Source organism: Elephantulus edwardii, unplaced genomic scaffold (assembly GCF_000299155.1).
Source record: "Elephantulus edwardii isolate Elephantulus edwardi_28Jun2011 unplaced genomic scaffold, EleEdw1.0 scaffold00094, whole genome shotgun sequence".
Taxonomy (NCBI): domain Eukaryota; kingdom Metazoa; phylum Chordata; class Mammalia; order Macroscelidea; family Macroscelididae; genus Elephantulus; species Elephantulus edwardii.
In genome coordinates this window covers 11,406,181-11,428,358 of record NW_006399844.1, presented here as the reverse complement: position 1 = coordinate 11,428,358, position 22,178 = coordinate 11,406,181, and the positions used below count along the sequence as shown (strand labels likewise).

Here is a 22,178-nt window from a genome sequence, read left to right as displayed (position 1 = left end):
GTATTGGAACTCCTTTGGGAAGCTTTTGATACTGTGCCAGCTGGGGTGTGAGGAATAATTCTGGCTCTTCTGGTTGGCCCTGGCTTGTTTCCCTGCTCCCTTGGCCCCCTTTGCTCTGGCCCTTTAGGGCTTCTCTTGTCAAGCAGCCCAGTTTCCATGGCAGATGTAGCCACTGTACTTGGCCCCAGAGAGTTCCTCTGTCATCTCAGGTCGATGCCCAGTTCATGGGAGCTGAGCCCTTGGGGCTTCTTCTTTCAGAGCCAAGAACCGTTGCCGGATGACGATGAAGAGTTTGAGCTCCCAGAGTTTGTGGAACCTTTCCTGAAGGACACACCTCTCTACACAGACAACACAGCCAATGGCATCGCTCTGCTTTGGGCCCCACGTCCCTTCAATCTACGCTCTGGTCGCACCCGCCGTGCCTTGGATATACCCTTGGTCAAGAACTGGTAAGTGTGTTACCTAGGATGGAGTGAGATTGATACATTCATAGGAGGAAAGATTCCTGATGAGGTGGACCTGTTTTCCAGGTATCGGGAACATTGTCCTGCTGGGCAGCCAGTGAAGGTGAGGGTCTCTTACCAGAAGCTGCTTAAGTACTATGTGCTGAATGCCCTCAAGCACCGTCCCCCGAAGGCTCAAAAGAAGAGGTAAGTTGTCAGAAGCACCTGCCCAGATTTTTTTGCGAAGGTTATCAATAGACTAACTCCCACTCCCCCACCCACATTTATTCCAACCTCAGATACCTTTTCCGCTCATTCAAAGCCACCAAATTCTTCCAGTCTACAAAACTGGACTGGGTGGAGGTAGGACTGCAGGTTTGTCGCCAGGGCTACAACATGCTTAACCTGCTTATTCACCGTAAAAACCTCAACTACTTGCATCTGGACTATAACTTCAACCTCAAGCCTGTCAAGACTCTCACCACTAAGGTACTTGACTTTAGAGATGTTTTGGATTCATAGGTGACTGGTTTTTCTCTGGCCTCTGAGCTAGATGTCCATCTCTTTGGGACAGTCATTAATGATTGTTCTTTGCATTTTTGGCATCACTTACAGGAAAGAAAGAAATCTCGTTTTGGGAATGCTTTTCATCTGTGTCGGGAAGTTCTGCGTCTAACTAAGCTGGTGGTTGATAGTCATGTGCAGTACCGACTGGGCAACGTAGATGCCTTCCAGGTAAGGCTGATCTTCTGGAACCCTGCCCACCTGGGGAGGCTGAGTGAGACTTAGGCTGACATGGGGCCTGGTCTAAGCTCAGAGCCTAAGGAGGCGATTATGTTACAGTTGGCGGATGGATTGCAGTATATATTTGCCCATGTGGGACAGCTGACGGGCATGTACCGATACAAATACAAGTTGATGCGACAGATTCGCATGTGCAAGGACCTGAAGCATCTCATCTATTACCGCTTCAATACGGTGAGACTTAGTCCATACTTCCTCAGACTTGTTTGTATTTTTATACTGAAGGATGTCTTTACAGAGACCTTTAGAGATTCTCAGTGTATCATTGCTGTTCTCAAGTTTTTATCTCAACATTTTCCCACAAAACATGCCTTTAGATTGAAATAGGGCATCTTATTCCTGGTTTCTGCCCCAAAGTTGTCATTTACCACCTGTTTCAGATGCAGGAACCCCAGGGTTTTTTTCCGTTATTGCTCTCTGCTGCCTTGTCTCTACCTAGTTATCTGTTCTTACTCAGATAAATTGCCAATTTACATTCTTGATTTCTCCTTGGGTTTATAGGGTCCTGTAGGGAAGGGCCCTGGCTGTGGCTTCTGGGCTGCTGGCTGGCGAGTCTGGCTCTTTTTCATGCGTGGAATCACGCCTTTGTTGGAGCGGTGGCTAGGCAACCTTCTTGCCCGGCAGTTTGAAGGTGAGTGGTTCTTTCCTGTGTTGACCTTTTTTACCACTTCATGGTAGACTGTGTGTCTTTTCATTTTGTTTCTACTCCTTTTAAGTTTCTGAGAAACCCTAAGTGCTGTATTTTTTCTACATTGCACTCTCAAGTAAAGTTGACCTAGTATCTTGTTTTTTCAGACTTTTTCTGGGGCTTATAGTGGGTTTCCAGGAATGGAAATGCCTCAGCCTATTATGAGCATCTGAGGTAACTTGTCTTTTGACATGTGCTAGTCACATGGATGTTCTTACTTACTTACTTGCTGGAACTTACTGACTTCTTTGTAACCATGGTTTGTAAAGGGATATGAAAGTAGAAATCCTTATTAAAAGCAATCTTTTTATCACCGTGGGTCCTTCCTTAACCTCTAGGCCGACACTCTAAGGGGGTGGCAAAGACCGTGACAAAGCAGCGAGTGGAGTCTCATTTTGACCTGGAGCTTCGGGCAGCTGTGATGCATGACATTTTGGACATGATGCCTGAAGGTATCAAGCAGAACAAGGCCCGGACAATCCTGCAGCACCTCAGTGAAGCCTGGCGCTGCTGGAAGGCCAACATTCCCTGGAAGGTATCTTCCCTGCTCACGGGATGCTTGGGTCGTCATCTGAATGAGGTTACGATTACAGTGTCAACACTGTCAAGGGGGAGGCCTGGCTCCTGTCATTGTCTCAGTGTCCTTTTATGTGTTCAGGTCCCTGGTCTGCCGACACCTATAGAAAATATGATCCTTCGATATGTGAAGGCCAAGGCTGACTGGTGGACTAACACTGCCCACTACAACCGTGAACGAATTCGCCGTGGAGCCACTGTGGACAAGACTGTTTGCAAGAAGAACTTGGGTCGCCTCACTCGACTCTACCTAAAGGCAGAACAGGAGCGGCAACACAACTATTTAAAGGTTGGACACATTCAGCTCTGCAAAATGGGAGGGTGGACTGAAAAGTGAACTACAGAGTTGAGACTATGTCTTGTCTTTAGAGAATTGGGATATGTGGGAAGTTAACATTATATCCTCCTGTTTAGGATGGGCCTTACATCACAGCAGAGGAAGCAGTGGCCGTGTACACCACCACAGTGCATTGGTTGGAAAGCCGTAGGTTCTCTCCTATTCCATTCCCTCCGCTCTCCTACAAGCATGACACTAAATTGCTTATCCTGGCCTTGGAGCGCCTCAAAGAAGCTTACAGGTGAGATACAGAGTTGATAGGTGTAGGAGGGAATGGTATCAATGTCAAAGTCCAAAGAAAGAGTGATGCCTTAGTCCTTTGTTTGGTTTTTTGTTTATATGGTTCTTTTGGTTTTCCCATTCCCATTTCTATTGTTTTGCCAGTGTGAAGTCTCGCTTAAACCAGTCTCAGAGAGAGGAGCTAGGTCTGATCGAGCAAGCCTATGACAACCCTCACGAGGCGTTGTCCCGCATCAAGCGTCATCTGCTTACACAGAGAGCTTTTAAGGAGGTGGGTGAGATGCTTGACGTCCAGACTTTTTTTTGGCTGTGATCTTCATCCATAGCACCCAGAGTGACAGGTTGCTACAAGTGTTTAGTGGATTATTGTGAGCCATCTTCCCTGTCCCACAGGTGGGCATTGAGTTCATGGACCTCTACAGCCACCTGGTACCAGTGTATGATGTGGAACCATTGGAGAAGATAACTGACGCCTACCTAGACCAGTACCTGTGGTATGAAGCTGACAAGCGCCGCCTTTTCCCACCTTGGATCAAACCTGCTGACACAGAACCACCTCCTCTGCTTGTTTACAAGTGGTGCCAAGGTAAATTTTCCTCGGGTTGCCCCTGAGGAAGAGGGGTGAATTGTTTTCCACATGAAAATACCCATAGTGGTCAGTTTACTTTGCTCTCCTATTATTCTTGTGTTTCAAAGACCTGTTATTTCAGAAGTGTCTAGCTAGTTCTCCTTAGTCTTTCTTAGCCTGGAAGCTCTGCTGGAACCTGTCCACCGTAGGTAACCCTGCTGGTATTTAAAATGCTGGTGACATAGCTTCTAGCATCATAGCAACACACAGGCCATCGCGGTATGATACACTGAGAGATAAGGTGATGATGACGGCATCGAGTAGGGCACGGTTCTGGTCTGTTCATAGGGTCGCTATGAGTCGTGTTTAACTGACTAGCCCCTAACAGCCACAACTCTCCTACTGACTGGTGGTAACAGAAATTGCACTGATAGTCAACTGAGCAGTGCTTACACTAAGCGTTCCAGATGAAGTAGTGGAATTGAGTTAATAAGTAGGATGATAGCTATTGTGGGTACTAAGCACTGAAAGGCAATTATTAACCTGCTGGAGACCTTCCTTTCCTGTTCTTCAGGGATCAATAATCTGCAGGACGTGTGGGAGACAAGTGAGGGCGAGTGCAATGTCATGCTGGAGTCACGCTTTGAGAAGATGTATGAAAAGATTGACTTGACTCTCCTTAATAGACTGCTGCGACTTATTGTGGATCACAACATAGCTGACTACATGACAGCCAAGAACAACGTGGTCATCAATTACAAGGTATCAGTTTCAGTAGGGTGGCAGAGAGTTGAGAGGGAGATGTCTCAGCAGTTGCCTAAGGTTCTGCTGGTGATAAGCTCTAGATAAAACTGAGACATAGCCATGGGTCCTAAAAGAGCTGTGATTCATTCTTTCTAGGACATGAACCATACAAATTCATATGGGATTATCAGAGGCCTGCAGTTTGCCTCCTTCATCGTGCAGTACTATGGTCTAGTGATGGATTTACTTGTCCTGGGCCTCCACAGAGCCAGTGAGATGGCTGGACCCCCACAGATGCCAAATGATTTTCTCAGTTTCCAGGACATAGCCACTGAGGCTGCCCACCCTATCCGTCTTTTCTGCAGATACATTGATCGCATCCACATTTTCTTCAGGTGAGGAATTCTCTGTGTTCTGATCCCAGCATGGGATTGGGGCATATCCCCTGTCTGTGAAAGTGGCTTAGTTTGCTTGCTGCTGGCGTTGGAGCTTTAAAATGGAGTTGAATGAGATTAAATCCTCTGAGCCTGGGGATGTCAGTGTCTTTGGGTCTCATCAGTGCATCTTGCCTGGTTTAGATTCACAGCAGATGAGGCTCGAGATCTAATCCAGCGTTACCTGACAGAGCACCCTGACCCCAACAATGAGAACATCGTTGGCTATAACAACAAGAAGTGCTGGCCCCGAGATGCCCGCATGCGCCTCATGAAACATGATGTCAACTTGTGAGTCAGTTGGGCCTGTGGACCCAAACAGCAATTAGAAGGGATTTATATGGTGATATCCTAGGTAGGATGGGTTTGTGAGGACAGGATCAGCCTAGCCATTGAGGGGAAGTTCCTGGGAGTTCCTGATGTAACCACATGTTCCTTGTGGGCAGGGGTCGGGCAGTGTTCTGGGACATCAAGAACCGTCTGCCACGGTCAGTGACCACAGTTCAATGGGAGAACAGCTTCGTGTCTGTGTACAGTAAAGACAACCCCAACCTGCTTTTCAACATGTGTGGCTTTGAGTGCCGCATCCTTCCTAAGTGTCGCACTAGCTATGAGGAATTCACCCACAAGGATGGAGTCTGGAACCTGCAGAATGAGGTACTACCTGAGGCTGGCGTTGCCTTCCCTGTAAACCTGGGTTCAGTTGGGGTGAGGCATACCTTTTTATTCTTACTTGAGCCTTGCTGGGTGGACAGGGCTTAGAGGTGGTCAGAGCTGGTCCTTGCTCCTTGGCAGCTCCAGAGAGTAGTTAACCTTGGCCTCGTGGTTTAGGTGACTAAGGAGCGGACAGCTCAGTGTTTCTTGCGTGTGGATGATGAGTCAATGCAGCGCTTCCACAATCGAGTGCGTCAAATTCTAATGGCCTCTGGCTCCACCACCTTTACCAAGGTATGTAAGGAAACTGCCTTTGTGGTTTTCTTCCTGTCTCATTTCTCTCACTTGTTGGCCTGGGTTTCTCTCCTCTGCTTTTTTTATGACAGCTTGGAGTATCACAATTCTGCCACTTTCAGAGATTGCCATATAAGGATTCTGCAGCCACTTTTTGTGCAGTTGTAATGACTTTTAAATTGGATTCTTTGATTTGAACAAAGAAAAAGGCACCTTTGTATTCAAAGCCCCCTTTCACCAGTATTGTAGAACCAGAAAAACCCCCAGACTCACTGCCATCAAATAGAGTCCAACTCTTAGTGACCCTCCATCAGATTTCTGAAACTAAGATTTTTTTGGAGGAGACTGCCCGTGTTTGTCCCTCAGAGGTTGGTACAGAGTACCAGTTGAAAAGAAAGTGTAACTAGCTTTGTTAGTCTCCATTAGATTGCTTCCAAAGGCCCAGCTCAGAGCAACTATAATTTAGAATAGGTCCAGGAATTGTTGATTTGTGCTCTTGCCATTTGAAAAGCCTTTACCTTGGTTATTCTTAAAAGAACCCTTAAGATAACATTTTCTTTTTCCTCTGACATCATTGTAAGATTCTTGTTAAGAATGTATTTTATTGTGTTGATACTTCTTACATAAAATCTTTTACAATACAATTTTTTTTTTCAGTATTAAACTAAAAAACTTATTACCAACAAATAGGAACTGACCTTCTAGCACATGAGGAAATGACTCATTTTTGTTCCAAAGCATAGCTGGTGGATATGAACCTCTTGAGACACACAGTAAGACTATGCCACCAGATTATGCCCTCTTAGAATATTGTTGTACCATCAAGTTAGAACTGACTTCCAACAGGTTTTCAGAGGCAGTTAATCACACGAGAGCAGATTGTCCTTCCTTCTCCTGAGGAGTACCTAGTAGATTAAAACTGTGTGCCGCTGGGTTGGCAGCGCAGCTTCTTACCACTTGGTCACTGGAGTGTAGTGTAAGGAAAAAGACTGTCTTTTTAGGTTAGTTTATTCACCCTAAGAATTGCTCATTCATTAGCATTTGCTGATAGCCACTGTCTCACATCGTTGTATTCATGCCCTTGTCATTGAGCTGACTGGTTTGAGAGCCAGTGGTAGAGTCAGATAACTATAGTAGAATGTGGGATTTATAAAAAACATTTATGTTACTGGGAAATGAGTGCATAAGAGACACAACTGTCATCTGGGAGAGGGAGAGGAAATGCTTTCAGAAAGAAGCAAATGATGAGGAAGACCATTCCTTAGGCCAGATGCATGGGAGATGTAAGGCGTATGGCACACGTGGGGCTTTGTAAGAGGTGAGGTGACAGTTCGGAGTTGGGAGTGAATGCCAGGAGGTGAGGTTGGATCAATAGTTAGGAACCAGGTCATGGTTTATAACTGCATGTTTTGTTGAGAATCTTGTTAAGGACCTTTACACTTGGGAGTGACTTTTCAGATTGCTGTGTTCTATGGATCACACTTAGAGCTGTAAAGAAGATGGATTTAAGGATTTAGAGAGGTAAGGTGGAAGACCAAGTTTGTAGATCACTTCATCATCCCATATAAAAATGATGGAAAAAGTGAAAGTAGAACAGATTTGATAACATAGTAAGTAGGTCAAATCAGGAGACCTTGGTTTTGGTGAAATGTCAGGAAAAGAGTAAAAAATAGTGTGAGTGGCAAAATTTAGCAGGGCACCAAGTAATAAATGTTGGAGAGGATGTGGATAGGTAGGAACTCTTAAACATTGTTGGTGGGATTGCAAAATGGTACAACTACTCTGGAAGGCAGTCTGGTGTTTCCTCAAAAAGCTGAACATAGAAATTCCATATGACTCAGCTATTCTACTGTTTGGAATATACCCCGAGAAAAGGAGAATTGAGGCACAGAAACTTGTACACTAATGTTCATAGCAGTAGTATTCACCATAGCAAGAACATGGAAACATCCCAAATTCCCAACCACAATGGAATGAATTAAGAAATTATGGTACATTCACACAGTGGAATACTATGCAGCATGCAGGAGTAATGATTTTGAAAATTACAAGCCAAAGATCGTGTAACCCTGGTATGTCCACTTGCTGTACAAAGGTAACTCGTTGCTGTGAAGCCGAATACTGTTACCTGTAGTGGACAGTGTTTGGTGAAACTTCCCGATTAAAACAAGCTTGGAAGCAGGAGTGGCATCCACTTCCACAATAGCTTGCCTCTGGAAACCCTGTGAACCTGGAGAAAGGACAAAAGTTAAACAGGAAGTATCCAGGACTTTGGTTCATAGGGTCACTATGAGTCGCCTGTGACTCGACAGCAGTTATCAACAACTACCTAACATGGGAGGGACTGGAGAGCATTATGCTTAGTGAACTAACTCAGTCGTAGAAAGACAAATAGTGTATACACCATTGTAGAATGAGTATGAGGATCCAAGGAGGGGGGAGGGGGGATGCTTAATCATAGGGTCACACAATTTGATTGGTGGTAAAGGAAAGGAGAAAGATCTGGTGTGAAAAATGTACACGAACTTTGTAAGTTAAACTAGTATAAAATAAAATGTTTTAAAAACGTTTACAGCCTTCGAACCACAGCTTAAAAAAAAACAAACCTGAGTTAGCACAGGTGACTAAGTACTACAAACTGGAAAGCTACAGGAAGGTACAGGGAGGAAGGTAAATCAATTTGTTTAAGACCAGTAAAGTTTGAGGTTCCCAAGTGTCTGAGTCAAGATGTTTAGGAAGTACTTATTGATATAGTATTTCTCACTTTTGAGAAGTGTATGTGTCTCTTACCTCAAACTGTGTGCGTAAAGTTTTATCTGAAGTTATGCATGTGCTATAGCTGAATTTGGGTATGTGTCTTAAGTCAGTGTTGGACCACACATGTACTCTTGCCCATTTTGCTTCTTTGATGGGGGAGAGGGGAAGTGAGGAGTAGTATGAGTAAGTAAGTGCATTTATAGATGGTTGAGGCTTCTGTGGGATGTGTAAATGAAGATACTTAGTAGGCTGAAGCATTGAGGAGAGGTCGGGATTAAGATACAGACTTAGGACTTTGTCAGCATAAACATGATAGTTGAAAAATGAAGAGTGAGAGAGATCACCCAGGGTAAGTGTTAAGAGCTAAAAGAACAGCAGGACCATTTTGGAGCCCTGGGGAACACCAAGAAGTAGTGTGGCCAGAACTAGAGAGATTGGGGTCACAGGAGCCAAGGCTGTCAGAGAGTGTCAAGAATTGAGGCAAGTGCTTAATGGTTTCAGTTGCCTAAGCGTGGTTGTTAGATAAGGACTGAATAGTATCCATTGGATTTGGCAGGCAGGACGTCATTGGTGACCTTAGCAAAAGCTGTTTCAGAAATAGTGGGGATGCAAGCCACATGGCAGTGGGTGAGGTTTATGGGAAGTGAGAAAGTGTGTACAAGCAAGTATAATCTATTTGCCAGTTTGAGTAAGAGGAGGAAGGACATCAGATGCCATCTAGAGGAAACTATAGTGAATGCAGGTATTTTTTAGAATGAAAGTGACTTGAGCATGTTTAAATGAAGAGGGATCCAGTACAGTTGGAAATACAAGAGAGAAAATGTGATATTGATAAAGCAGTGTTCTGGAGGAATCACTAAGGATAAAGTTAAAGGGCAAGCTGAGGCAACATCTTCTAAGCCTAATAGAAAAGTGATTGGGATAGATGTACATATAGATTAGTGGAAAGTTGTAGCAGTTTGTCAGCTTTGCCTTGGCTGGATCAAGGGGTATTGTGGACGTGAGGACAGGGCATAGTAGGATTCTTGAAGTAACTGATGTAGTTGGCAGGTGTGCCAAGGTCCTGGTGGACTTCCAGAAAGTGAATACAACTAAGTGAACATGACTTACTCCTAGCAGCACTCAGGTATTCTGCGTCAGATGGACAAGGCAAATAGATTACAGCGGTGGTTTGAGATTGAGTATTGTCAGACAGAATAAGTGAAAGAGTCAGGGGTTAGGCACTAAGAAGTCAAGGCTTTTGAATTCCAGTGGGGCCCACTGGGATGAGAGAGGGGAAAGAAGGAAGACGTCATTAGCTTTGAAAGAAAATGTAGAGCTGAAGGGAAGAGTGGATATATGAGATTTAAAGAGCCTGTGTAATGGGCTAGTGTCTAAATCAGAAACTGAGAAGATAGTTTACTGCAGTGGCTAGATGTGTAGGTTCTGGGATTTACTTGTATTTGATTCATAGCTCTGTCACGTTATTTACTAGTTGGAATCTTACGCAAGTTAGCTATTCTGAGTCTTAGTTCTCTCATCTATAAAATGGAGATAGGACTTCTTTGAATTAAATGATGCATGTATTAATTGAACCATGTTGTTGTGTACCACCAAGTCAGAACCAACTCAGCTGACCTCCAGCGGGTTTTCCAAGGTGTTAAATCACACTGAAGGACATGCCCATTTTTCTCCCACAGAGCAGCTGGTGGATTTGAACCATGTGCCTTTGAGTTGGCAGTGTGATTCCTAAGCCACCAGAGCTCAATAAATATACAAGTTTTGAGTAGTTGAATGAATACAGAACAGATTAGTCTGCTTTATAAACTTTCATTCAAATCACAATGAAATAGAAAAATTTTATTTTATTTTTTCACATCAGATGGGTAATGTGCCCATGTTGTAACAAGGTTTAAAGGTGGCACATGTCATTCAGAAGCATGAACATCCAGTTATCATGCTCATGAACTGGAAAGGGATTGTTTAAAGGAACTAGGAATTAAGATCACATTGTTGTTGTTATTTATGCATGGACTGTGACTTGTGAACAATTGATCTGAACCTGCCCTTTCCTGTTCCAGCTTCACCGTCCCCAGTGTCCTTGAGCCGCATTAGTCCATCTAATTGAGGGTTGAGGGTTTTCTTCTCTTTTGCTGACCTGCCACCTTTCTAAGCATAATGTCCTTCTCCAAGGACTGATCCCTTCCATGCCCAAAATATGTGAGTTGAAGCTTCACCATCCTTGTTCCCAATTAGAATTTGTTCCCTGCGGTGGCTTTAGGTAAGAGTTTTTGTAATAAAATACCTTGGCCTTTTAATGTTTGAATAAGAGGAAAATCTCTAGTTGGGCTGAAAGTGGCTGGTTTTTATTTTTGTCCTCTGAGGTTCTCCTTCCTCTTGTTATTTGCTGTCAAGTTGCCTGCGACTCATAATGATGTTATGTACAATAGCTCTTAAGCCTGCCCTGTCTTGAGCCAGTCTCACTGACTCAGATACACTATCCCCACGCCTCTAGTGATTATTAATCCATTTCATCTGGGTTCTTCCTCTTAGACTCTTTAATTGATGATGATTCCATCAGGACTCTTGCCTTAGGTGTGTGCTGACTTCTCTTCTGATAGACTAGTCCAAGCTTAAGCCCATGACCATTCTCTTCATCCCTAATAGCAACTTTGTAGTAGAGCTGAAACATTTATTAGACTTAGCTAAGGAACAGGAATCACAAAGGAAATAAATAAGCATGTGGTGATGGTGGTGGTGTTATATGCTGTTGAGTCGTTTGTGACTCATAGCGACCCTATGTACAACAGCCCTAAATCCTGCTCTATCCTGTGCCAATTGCATTGCCTCTGACACACCCATCCCAATTACCCCAGTCACTGAATCAATCTACCTCGTAGAGGGTCTTCCCCTCCTGCGCTGTCCCTCCACTTTACCAAGCATGATGTCCCTCTCCAAGGACCTGTCTCCTTACAACATGTCCAAAGTGTGTCAGACGAAGCCCCAGAATCCTTGCCTCCAAAGAGTAGCCTGATTTAACCCTCTCTAGGATGAATCTGTTTTCTTGGCAGTCCAGGGTACATTCAATACTCTTCTCCAGCACCACAGCTCAAAGGCATTAAGTCTCCTTCTATCCTCCCTAGTCATTGTCCAACTCTCTGATGCATAACAAGTGATTGCAAAGACCATGGCCTGCATCAGACGCACCTTAGTCTCCAGAGAGACACCGTTGCTCTTGAGTACTTTAGAGAGGTCCCTAACAGCAGACTTTCCCATTGCGATATGTCTTTTGATTTCCTGGCTGCTGGTGCCAAGAGTGTTGACTGTGGAGCCGAGCAAACTGAAGCTGTGAACAATCTCAATCTCTTCGCCATCCATCCTGATGCTACCAATTGGTCCAGTGGTGAGAATCTTTGTCTTCTTGACATTGAGCCTCAGTCCATACTGAAGGCTGCAGTCCTTGACCCTCTGCAGCAAGTGCATGAGGTCCTCCTCAGTTTCGGCAAGCAGGGTTGTGTCATCTGCATAACGCAGATTGTTAATAGATCTTCCACCAATCCGGACGCCGCACTTCAACTAAAATAATCTGATTTACAGTTAATTTGTTCTCATCTCTAGAAATAAAAAGTTGAGAGTTGGAAAAACAAAAAGAAAAAAGAAAGAGGAGATAGGGGTACAAGCCAAGTAATCAGAGAAATTTAGTAAGCTTGGGATTGCCTTAATTTGCCTTTATCCTCTCCTCTGACCCCTGAGCCTGATTTCTCTCAGTCAGGTGCCGTAGATGTCTTACCTTGATCACAAGTAGGTAGATGCTCAGTCTAGCTTTATGTTTTGGTACTAGCTGTCACATTTTGTAATCCCTTCTCCCCGTCTGTCTGAAAAATACTGCTCAAGACTTTTCTGTGATAAGTCCAGCCAACATGATCTTTCACTTTGGTAACTGCCCAGAAAATACTCTTTATGTTCTCAGACTTCTTTTGTCCACAAACTGGTTACTTAGGAATATTGGACATTGCCAACTAAAATTATAGTTTGATTTACTTCTCCTTTCAAGTGTGTATTTTTTGCTTCCTGTATTTTGAAACTCTGCTTATATGTTTAGATTGTCTTCTTGATGAATTGACATCACTGTTACTAGGAAAGGCCCCTTATTATTCTTAGTAAAAATTTTAGCTCTGAAGTCCACTTTGACTAGTATTAGTAGTTTGTGCCACTCCAGCTTTGTTTGCTTTGTGTTAATGGATATCTTTTCCCACTCTTTTTTTTTTAACTGTGTGCTCTTGAATCGGATCTGATTGTCTTATTTTTAATTTATATCTTCATAATTAAAAAACATTGAAGTCTGTTTTTACAGTGTTTGCTTTATAAGTGACTTGACACTCCCATTAAATTTCATATCGTTATAAAGCAATATGATTGTTTACATCTATCATTTTAGTCTTTATTTTCCATTTGTCTTATCAGCTTTTCTTTTCTCCACTCTTTTCATGATCTCTACCAGATTAAATGGTTTTATGATTTTTTTCGACTCATTACTTATTAGTTATATTTTGTTTAATAATTGGTTGCCTGAAACTTTGTATGTTGTTGCTACTGCTGCTACTGTTTCATTTTTCCTGTTTAGTGTAACTGCCTTTGAGTCCATTAGCACTGAGAGCAACTTTTAGAATAGAACCTGCCTTAGAGGGTTTTCTTCTTTGTAATCCTCACAAAAATAGATGGACTGGTAATTTAATCTTAAATGTACATGTGTAGTAAACTTTATGATATATTGTTACTATTTTTTGCTTTAAACAAACATTAGCTTTTGTCAAAATTGCAAAATTAGAAAAATAATGTTTTAATATCTTCCTCACATTACTGTTTCCTGTGGTTTTTATTCCTGTGTAGATCTAGATTTCCATCTGATAGTTTTTTCTTCTAACTAAAGAATTTCTTTTTCCTTTTTTAAATTCATATTTTTGGTTGTTATGAATTTGCATAGAAAAACATAACACCCAAGTGAACAATTCCTCCATGTATAATTCAGTGTCATTGATTATAATCTTCAAGATGTACAACCATGCTCACTTTCATTGGAATTAGTACTCTCCTAAGCTCACTGCCCCTCAGTTTCCCATCTAATATTTTGAGTTACTTTTAGCAATTTGATCCAAGCCAAATTTCTCTTTTGGAGGTTAGGATTTTGAAGCTCTGTCTCACTTACTTTGGGCATGTGGCCAGGAGGGACTAATCCTTGGAGAAGGACATCATGCCCTGAAAGGTCAGCACAGGAGAGGAAGATCCCGGATGAGATGGATTGATACATTAACTGGGACAATGGGGCTTGATGTGTTAGAGTTAACACATCAGGATTCAGGATTAGGACAGGGCAGGATTCAGAGCTGTTGTACATACAGGCAACTCGACAGCACATAACAGCAACAAGGCAGACCTTTATCAACTAATTTATACTGGTTTAAAAAAAATTTCTGGGGATTTTTTTTTGGAATATTTTCTGGGAAAAGACTTCACAAATAATAATAATTTTCACTTTAGATCTGGCCATGAGTATACTCCACTTTTACTTGTGTAAAAACTTCTTGTTGCAGCTAGTCTGTTCATCATATGGAAGCATAAGTCAAGTACTAGGACTCCAATTTGCAAAGTAGATGCTTAACTGGAATGTTTTTTTAAAAAAGGTCTTGGGTTGGTTTTTTTTTTTTTTTGCTTTATTGCTTTGGGTTCCTTTTTTTAAAAAAATATTATTAATTTTAATGAAAGTTTACAGAGACTGAGGGTTCCATTCATTCATTGTTGCACTTTTTTCTCCCTGTCTGCGCCCACCCCCCAATTTGCTCTTCTTTTTGAAAAGAAGAGAAAAATTCTTTCATTGTTATACAGTCCCCTCCCCCCAAGTCCACTCCACTATGCAGCCTTTGTTTGGACTCCTATCATGATAGTAATAGCTACTCATATCCCTTTTAAACAGTTCTGTCCCTCATCTGTTTCAATGCAGTATACATAATTTATCCAATTTTTCTCAGTCTCACCCCAACCCTGGTATCAGTCCCGTTATACAACAGTGGCACTATGCAGTATTTGTTCTTTTGTGACTGAGATATTTCCCTCAGCATAATATCCTCCAGGGCCACCCATTTTGTATATTTCATGAGTTCCTTGTTTTTCAATGCAGCATAGTATTCCATTGTGTGAATATACCACAGCTTCTCTATCTATTCATTTATTGATGGGCACTTGGGTTGTTTTCAACTCTTTGCTATTGTGAGCAAAGTGACAATAAACATGGGTGTGCATAAAAAGGTCTTGTTATAATTTCTGTTGATAAATCTTCAAAATCACTGGTATGTCTTTTCCAGTGAAATTTTTTTTCCCAATGTATCTGTATATTGGATATGTTTGGTCACAAATTAATCTCTAGAAGTTAACTTTTTTTTTTGCTTGCATAGTTTTACAGAGACTTAGAATTTCCATTCATTCATTTGTTGCCTTTTTCTCCCCTCCCACCCCGCCTCCCTAGTATACTCGTCTCTCGGAAAAGTAAAAGAAAAATTCTTTCATTGTTTTACAATCCCTCCCCCCAGGTCCACTCCATTATGCAGTCTTTGCTCTAGACTCCTGCCATGACAAAAATACCTAATCACATATCCCTCTTAAACAGTTTTCTCCCTCATCTGTTTCAATGCAGTATACATTTTTGAACCCATCTTTCTCAGTCTCCCCCCAACCCTGATATCAGTCCTGTTTTACACTAGTGGCACCATGCAGTATTTGTCCTTTTGTGACTGAGATATTTCACTCAGCATAATGTCCTCCAGGGTCACCCATTTTGAATAATACTGCATGAGTTCCTTGTTTTTTAATGCAGTGCAGTATTCCATTGTGTGAATATACCACAGCTTCTCTAGCCATTCATTTGTTGATGGGCACTTAGGTTGTTTTCCCTCTCCTTGCTATTGTGAACAAAGCTACGATAAATATGGGTGTGCATATATCTGCTTGGATGTCAATTATGGTCTCTCTGGGGTATATGACCAGTAGTGGAATTGCTGGGTCAAATGGTATCTCTATTTACAACTTTTTGAGAAAGCGCCACACCACCTTCCACAGTGGTTGCACCATTTTACACTCCCACCAGCAGTGAATACAGGTTCCAGTTTTCCACAACCTCGCCAGCATTTGTTGCTTGCAGAAGTTATATTTTTGCCTTTTAAAAATCTTCTGGTGTTTTGTGTTTTGGTTTTTTTTTTTTATTGTGCTCATCTTCTTTACATTCTCTAGCATAGTGTAAGATTTAGAATAGTTTTTAGGGAGCTTTAGTGGTTTAGTCTGTAGTGAGTCATGCCCCTAACCCAAAGGTGGTCCCTTTATTGGGAAAAAAGATGGGCAGTCTCCTCTTGTATGATTTACAGCTTTAGAAAACCTGCTGGAGGGTCAGCTATGGGTTGGTCTGACTCGACGGCAGTGAGCTTAAGTTTTGTAATGACTAAACAAAGAGCCTCAGTGGCATTCATTATCAAGTGTCGAGCTGCTAACCTAGAGGTCAGTGGTTCATATCCATTGGACATTCTGTAGATGAAAGACAGCTTCCTTATATAAAGTTTTAGAGCCTCAGAAACCCAATTCAGGGTCACTATAAGTCAGAAGTGAAAGTGAATAATGACAAAACATCTTTTTTTTTAAATGTGTTTCCAGTGAAATTGGATTCTTGTTTAACAATTTTACTATATACTGTTCTATGCCATTGATTAGTTTTCACAATATATTAACATATTCTTGGTATTTTCATTCTGGTTTTTTCTGTTTCCATTGAACTTCCCTTTCCTTGCATGCCCTCCCAATAATGGTTTTTAGGTAAATAATTATCTATACAGTTGATTGTTTAAGGGAGTATATTACTCACAGGTGGGTTGATCTTTATTTTATAAGACAGTCTATTATTTGACTGAAAGTCAGGTCAGTTCTTTTTTACAACTAGGGAGAATTTAACTCTGTCAGTAGTCCTTAGCCTTCTCTCTCTCTCATGAGTCATCGTTAATTTACTACTTTCAGATTGTGAATAAGTGGAACACAGCTCTTATTGGCCTGATGACCTACTTTCGGGAGGCTGTTGTGAACACTCAGGAATTGCTGGACTTACTGGTCAAGTGTGAGAATAAGATCCAGACACGTATCAAGATTGGCCTCAACTCCAAAATGCCAAGTCGCTTCCCTCCTGTTGTCTTCTACACCCCTAAGGAATTGGGAGGCCTTGGCATGCTTTCGATGGGCCACGTACTCATCCCCCAGTCTGACCTCAGGTACTACATGGCAGAATATTTTGCTAGACCCTGATGGATCCTGAGGAAAGCTTTGCTTTTGATATTCCCCCTCTCCTCCCTTCACTCTGTTTAATCTTGGATGTTTCCCAAAACAGGTGGTCTAAGCAGACAGATGTAGGTATCACACACTTCCGTTCAGGAATGAGCCACGAGGAAGACCAACTGATTCCCAACCTGTACCGCTACATACAACCATGGGAGAGTGAGTTCATTGACTCTCAGCGGGTCTGGGCTGAGTATGCACTCAAAAGACAAGAGGCCATTGCTCAGAACAGGTGGGCATTCATGAGGGCATTGTAGCTGTGGTGGGAAAAGACAGTTGGAAGTGTTCAGCTCTGTAGGAAGGCTGGGGTGCAGAGCATGTCATGTTTTTCATGGAAGCAACGAGGCAGAGCCTACTTCTGTCTCTCATTTTTGTTCAGGAAAGAATCCTGAGCTCCACGTATTAGAAAGTATCTGACTCTAAACTTTTTTTTTTCTTGGCAGACGGCTAACTTTAGAAGATCTGGAAGATTCATGGGATCGTGGAATTCCTCGAATCAACACCCTTTTCCAGAAGGACCGACATACATTGGCTTATGATAAAGGTTGGCGTGTACGAACTGACTTTAAGCAGTACCAGGTCCGTTGAGTGAGCAGTGGGAGAGATTTGTCTCTGCTTCAGGAGAATCTTTGGGCCTGTTTATGTATGTCAGAAGCTTGATTGTGACTGCCTCACTGTTTAGGTTTTGAAGCAGAACCCTTTCTGGTGGACACACCAGCGGCATGATGGAAAGCTGTGGAACCTAAATAACTACCGGACAGACATGATCCAGGCCCTGGGTGGTGTGGAAGGCATTCTGGAGCATACACTCTTCAAGGGCACATACTTCCCTACCTGGGAGGGGCTTTTCTGGTGAGGATTTCCTTGTCATATACATGTTACCAAGATTCCCTGAGCTCATTCTCTGTGTGTCTGTGAGTCTGTTGTGTTGTTTCCCAGACAAGTGATACTGTGTCAGTAGTGCTCTGGAGAATGGCAAGAGAAGTCCTCACCTATACTCTTCTGCTTCCCAGGGAGAAGGCCAGTGGCTTTGAAGAATCTATGAAATGGAAGAAACTAACTAATGCTCAGCGATCAGGTTTAAACCAGATTCCCAATCGAAGGTTCACTCTTTGGTGGTCTCCAACCATCAACCGAGCCAATGTGAGTGTTATTGGTAGATGTGGAAATTTGAGAACTGAAAACAAAACTGTAGTTTCTCACTTAAAGGGTTTTGGTTTCTGATGTCACATTTCCTTTTTCCTGGCAGGTGTATGTAGGTTTTCAGGTGCAGCTGGACCTGACAGGTATCTTTATGCATGGAAAGATCCCCACGCTGAAGATCTCCCTCATCCAGATCTTCCGGGCTCACTTGTGGCAGAAGATTCATGAGAGCATTGTTATGGACTTGTGTCAGGTAGGCTACAGTTCAGGGCAGAGGGTGGCCACACACAAAACACAACTTGGGTCAGCTTGCTCATTGGTATGAGAAAGCCATTCCAACAAGTTCTGAGGATGAAGCTTGTTGGAGGTGATATCAAGCACCACAATGTCATATTCAGCTCTACAAGCCCTTGCTCAGTGCGCTTCTGTAACAACACTGATAATCTTTCCACTTTTGTCTGTAGGTATTTGACCAGGAACTGGATGCATTGGAAATTGAGACTGTGCAAAAGGAGACAATCCACCCCCGAAAGTCCTATAAAATGAACTCATCCTGTGCTGATATCCTGCTCTTTGCCTCCTATAAATGGACTGTCTCCCGGCCCTCATTGCTAGCCGACTCCAAGTGAGTGTTTTATGACTCAATTTTATTGTTCTGAAAGCAGTTCTATTTTGAGAATTGATGTTTGTATTTCTGAACTTGGAGCCAATATTGCTACTGGGTCCTCTCAGCATCCTCAGGTTTGCTAACTCTGGAGGTTTTACTGTTCTGAAACAGGCAGAGAGAATATTTTGCAATAATTAATAGAAATAGCAGAGTTCGCAACAATGAATGAATGGAAATACAATATCTCTGTAAATGTTCATTAAAATTAATAAAATAAAAAAACCCAACCAAAAAAATTATATATAAAAAAATTTTAAAATAATTAAAGAAAAAAAAATAGAGTTCTTAAAGTTCTGAGGTTGAACCTCTGACTTCTTGGAAGCCTTAACCTCTGACCTCTGTCTGCCCTCAGGGATGTGATGGACAGCACCACCACTCAGAAGTATTGGATTGACATCCAGTTGCGCTGGGGCGACTATGATTCCCATGACATTGAACGTTACGCCCGGGCTAAGTTCCTCGACTACACCACAGACAACATGAGCATCTACCCTTCACCCACAGGGGTGCTCATTGCCATTGACCTGGCCTATAACCTGCACAGGTAAGTTGGGTTCAGAAGTGTATCTTTTTCCATCACTTCATTCTTCATATACACATGTTTATTCATTTGGTCAGCTTCCTGTATGATTTACTTGGCATTTTATTTAAGTAGAATCCTACAATATGTTGGGTTTTTTGGTCGTTTTCACTTAGTTTTATTCACATTTCACCCAAATTATAAGCATATATTAGTACTTCAGTAGTTTATGACTGAAAAAGATCTCATTGTATGGATATTTTGTTTATCCATTTGGCAGCTAATCATTTTATCCCCTGCTTCATTAGATTTCTTCCTTGCCCACATATGTGTGTGTGTGTTTATGTTTACTTATTTATTTTAATTGTTGGGTGCCATCGAATCGGGAATCGGATCCGACTGGCAGAGGAGGAGATTGCTCCTCCTTCTCCAGCAGAGCATCTGGTGGATTAAAACTCTGTACCTTCAGGTGAGCTCTGGTGGCAAGAAACTGCACTACAATCCCAGAGGTGGGCAGTTTGGATCCACCAGATGCTCTGCTAGAGAAGCAGGGACACTCTCCTGTACCAGTCAGATCTGATTTGATGGTACACATACAAAAAATAATTAAACTTTTTTAAAAATTTAAAAAAAACAACAAACATCAAACCCAAAACTGTTCACCTTCGGAATTGCAGTGCAACTTCTTGCCATTAGACTACCAGAGTTCCCTTATTTATTTTTATATATGTGTATAGGGAAGCTCTGGTGGCTTAGAGGCAAGAAGCTGTACTACAGTCCTGACAGCATGCAGTTCAAGGCCACCAGCTACTTCTTGAGAGAAGGGTGGGCAGTCTCCTCCTGTGTGATTAACTGCCTCTGAAAACTCGCCAGAGGGATAGCTATGGGTCAATTCCTACTTGACAGTATACAACAACAACATCAACATATACACATGAACATACACTGTATGACTAGGTTTACCCGCCTGGCCAGGGGTTTGTTCTGGGAAATCAGTCTTTCCTTTCAGAGTTTGCTGTGTTCCTGAGGCTATCATCCTGGTCTTAACTTTTCTTGCCCCTTCCCTCCTTTGCAGTGCCTATGGAAACTGGTTCCCAGGCAGTAAACCTCTCATACAGCAGGCCATGGCCAAGATCATGAAGGCAAATCCTGCCTTGTATGTGTTACGTGAACGAATCCGCAAAGGGCTACAGCTCTATTCATCTGAGCCCACTGAACCTTATCTGTCCTCCCAGAACTATGGTGAACTCTTCTCCAACCAGATTATCTGGTTTGTGGATGACACTAATGTGTACAGAGTCACAATCCACAAGGTGAGTGTTAAAAATCAGGGGTGGGGGGGGGGAGAAAAGGGCATTAAAATTTGATAAAGAAGAAGTAAAAGAAAAGGATATCTGTATGCCTTTGGAAGACAGAGGGTAGTGGAGGAAATATATGTATATGTTGGGATGAGGGTAGGATGATTGTGTTTAGCTGTGTTAACTAATGTCCTAATTCTTTTAGACTTTTGAAGGGAACTTGACAACCAAACCCATTAATGGAGCCATCTTCATCTTCAACCCACGCACTGGACAACTCTTCCTCAAGATAATCCATACATCTGTGTGGGCAGGACAGAAGCGTTTGGGACAGGTAAGCAAGTTAAAGACTGTGTGACTGTAGTACCTTGCTGCTGCTTGTTCTTTTGGGGATGTACGTGTGTGTGAGAGAGAGAGAGCATGAATAGACCTATCTACTGTTTTTCTCTGTTGAAAAATTGATATTATTTGGACTTCTTCCTAAACTTCAAAAGTGTTCTATAGGAGGCATGAAGAGCATGAGATTCTTTACTACCTGTCAGCAGATTGCTTCCTGACTTGCTTGTGTTACTTGTCTTAAACTCCACTCATTACTGTTGAGTTGAAACTGATTCAGCCGACCCTCCATTGAGTTTTCTAAAGTGTGAATCACATGGAAGGAGATTGCCCATCTTTCTCTCTTGGAACCACTGATGGATTTGAATCGCTAGAGAAGCATAGTTTTTGTATTGTCAGCACAGCTTCCTATACACTAGGCCACTAGAGCTTCCAAAATCTTTCTAAAGGGAACAAATTTTCTTAAGCCATCACTTCAACCAGATTTTGTCTCAGGTCGTTGGTAGCACTGTCCTTGCTGTCTTAGCTAGCTCTCGCTGCCTAGACTCTTGTTAATGGGTATGTGGTACCTGTCCAACTATTTTCTCTTCCTTTAGAGCAGGCTTCCTCTTGCCATTTGTTCAGGGTTCTGGTATCTCAAAAACCTGATGTTCATTTCTACATCTGACTTTGCTTGTATTTCTCATTCTAGAATGAATTCCCCTTCCTCCTCCTCTTAATCATTTTACAAATTATACTGTTTTTTCATTAATTTATATTTGTTTTGTTTTAGAACATCACGTATGATTAATATGTCTGATTAACCTCTCATTGTATATTGCTTTTCCCTTCACCTAACTTATTCTTTTTTGTTTGTTTTTAATTTTTGTGTGCGTGTACCGTCAAATCAGATCTGACTGGTACAGGAGGAGATTGTCCCTCCTTCCCCGGCAGAGCATCTGGTGGATTCGAACTGTGCGCCTCTGGGATTGTAGTTGCAGTTCCTTGCCACTAGGCCACCAGAGCTCCCCCTAACTTATTCTTTTTATTCCTACCCTTTGCATTTCTGATAACAATTTGCATTCTTTTTTTTTATTCTTACTAATTTTAATAGACATTTACAGAGGTTTTGGATTTCCATTCATTCATTGCCGCACTTAACAATTTGCATTCTTAATGTTAAGATCCAATTTTTTTGCAGCTGTTAATGATCCTAGTGGCCTTAATTTCTTTAAACTCTGGATTCCTGATACTCATGCACACACATATACATATATTTACATGTGTGCACTTGCCAGTTTAGCATGTATATACCAGCTTGTAATATCTTCTTGTAGGAATTTTGTCTGGTCT

The 22,178-nt window shown here is 42.2% G+C and overlaps 1 protein-coding gene across 1 annotated transcript in view; it reads left to right on the top strand.

The window, feature by feature from the left end:
- Positions 1-22,178, top strand: part of PRPF8 (pre-mRNA processing factor 8) — a 32,079-nt gene that overhangs the window by 5,772 nt on the left and 4,129 nt on the right. Inside the window, exons 8-33 of the mRNA XM_006891020.1 lie at positions 259-449; positions 531-650; positions 743-932; positions 1,059-1,178; positions 1,287-1,421; positions 1,749-1,878; positions 2,274-2,470; positions 2,594-2,800; positions 2,926-3,089; positions 3,233-3,359; positions 3,482-3,674; positions 4,231-4,418; positions 4,557-4,795; positions 4,979-5,125; positions 5,281-5,491; positions 5,666-5,782; positions 16,571-16,818; positions 16,935-17,114; positions 17,326-17,461; positions 17,565-17,734; positions 17,896-18,025; positions 18,132-18,278; positions 18,490-18,650; positions 19,045-19,236; positions 20,288-20,525; positions 20,716-20,844. Of these exons, the coding sequence (XP_006891082.1) occupies positions 259-449; positions 531-650; positions 743-932; positions 1,059-1,178; positions 1,287-1,421; positions 1,749-1,878; positions 2,274-2,470; positions 2,594-2,800; positions 2,926-3,089; positions 3,233-3,359; positions 3,482-3,674; positions 4,231-4,418; positions 4,557-4,795; positions 4,979-5,125; positions 5,281-5,491; positions 5,666-5,782; positions 16,571-16,818; positions 16,935-17,114; positions 17,326-17,461; positions 17,565-17,734; positions 17,896-18,025; positions 18,132-18,278; positions 18,490-18,650; positions 19,045-19,236; positions 20,288-20,525; positions 20,716-20,844 (4,407 nt within the window). The remainder of the gene's footprint in view (positions 1-258; positions 450-530; positions 651-742; positions 933-1,058; positions 1,179-1,286; positions 1,422-1,748; positions 1,879-2,273; positions 2,471-2,593; positions 2,801-2,925; positions 3,090-3,232; positions 3,360-3,481; positions 3,675-4,230; positions 4,419-4,556; positions 4,796-4,978; positions 5,126-5,280; positions 5,492-5,665; positions 5,783-16,570; positions 16,819-16,934; positions 17,115-17,325; positions 17,462-17,564; positions 17,735-17,895; positions 18,026-18,131; positions 18,279-18,489; positions 18,651-19,044; positions 19,237-20,287; positions 20,526-20,715; positions 20,845-22,178) is intronic.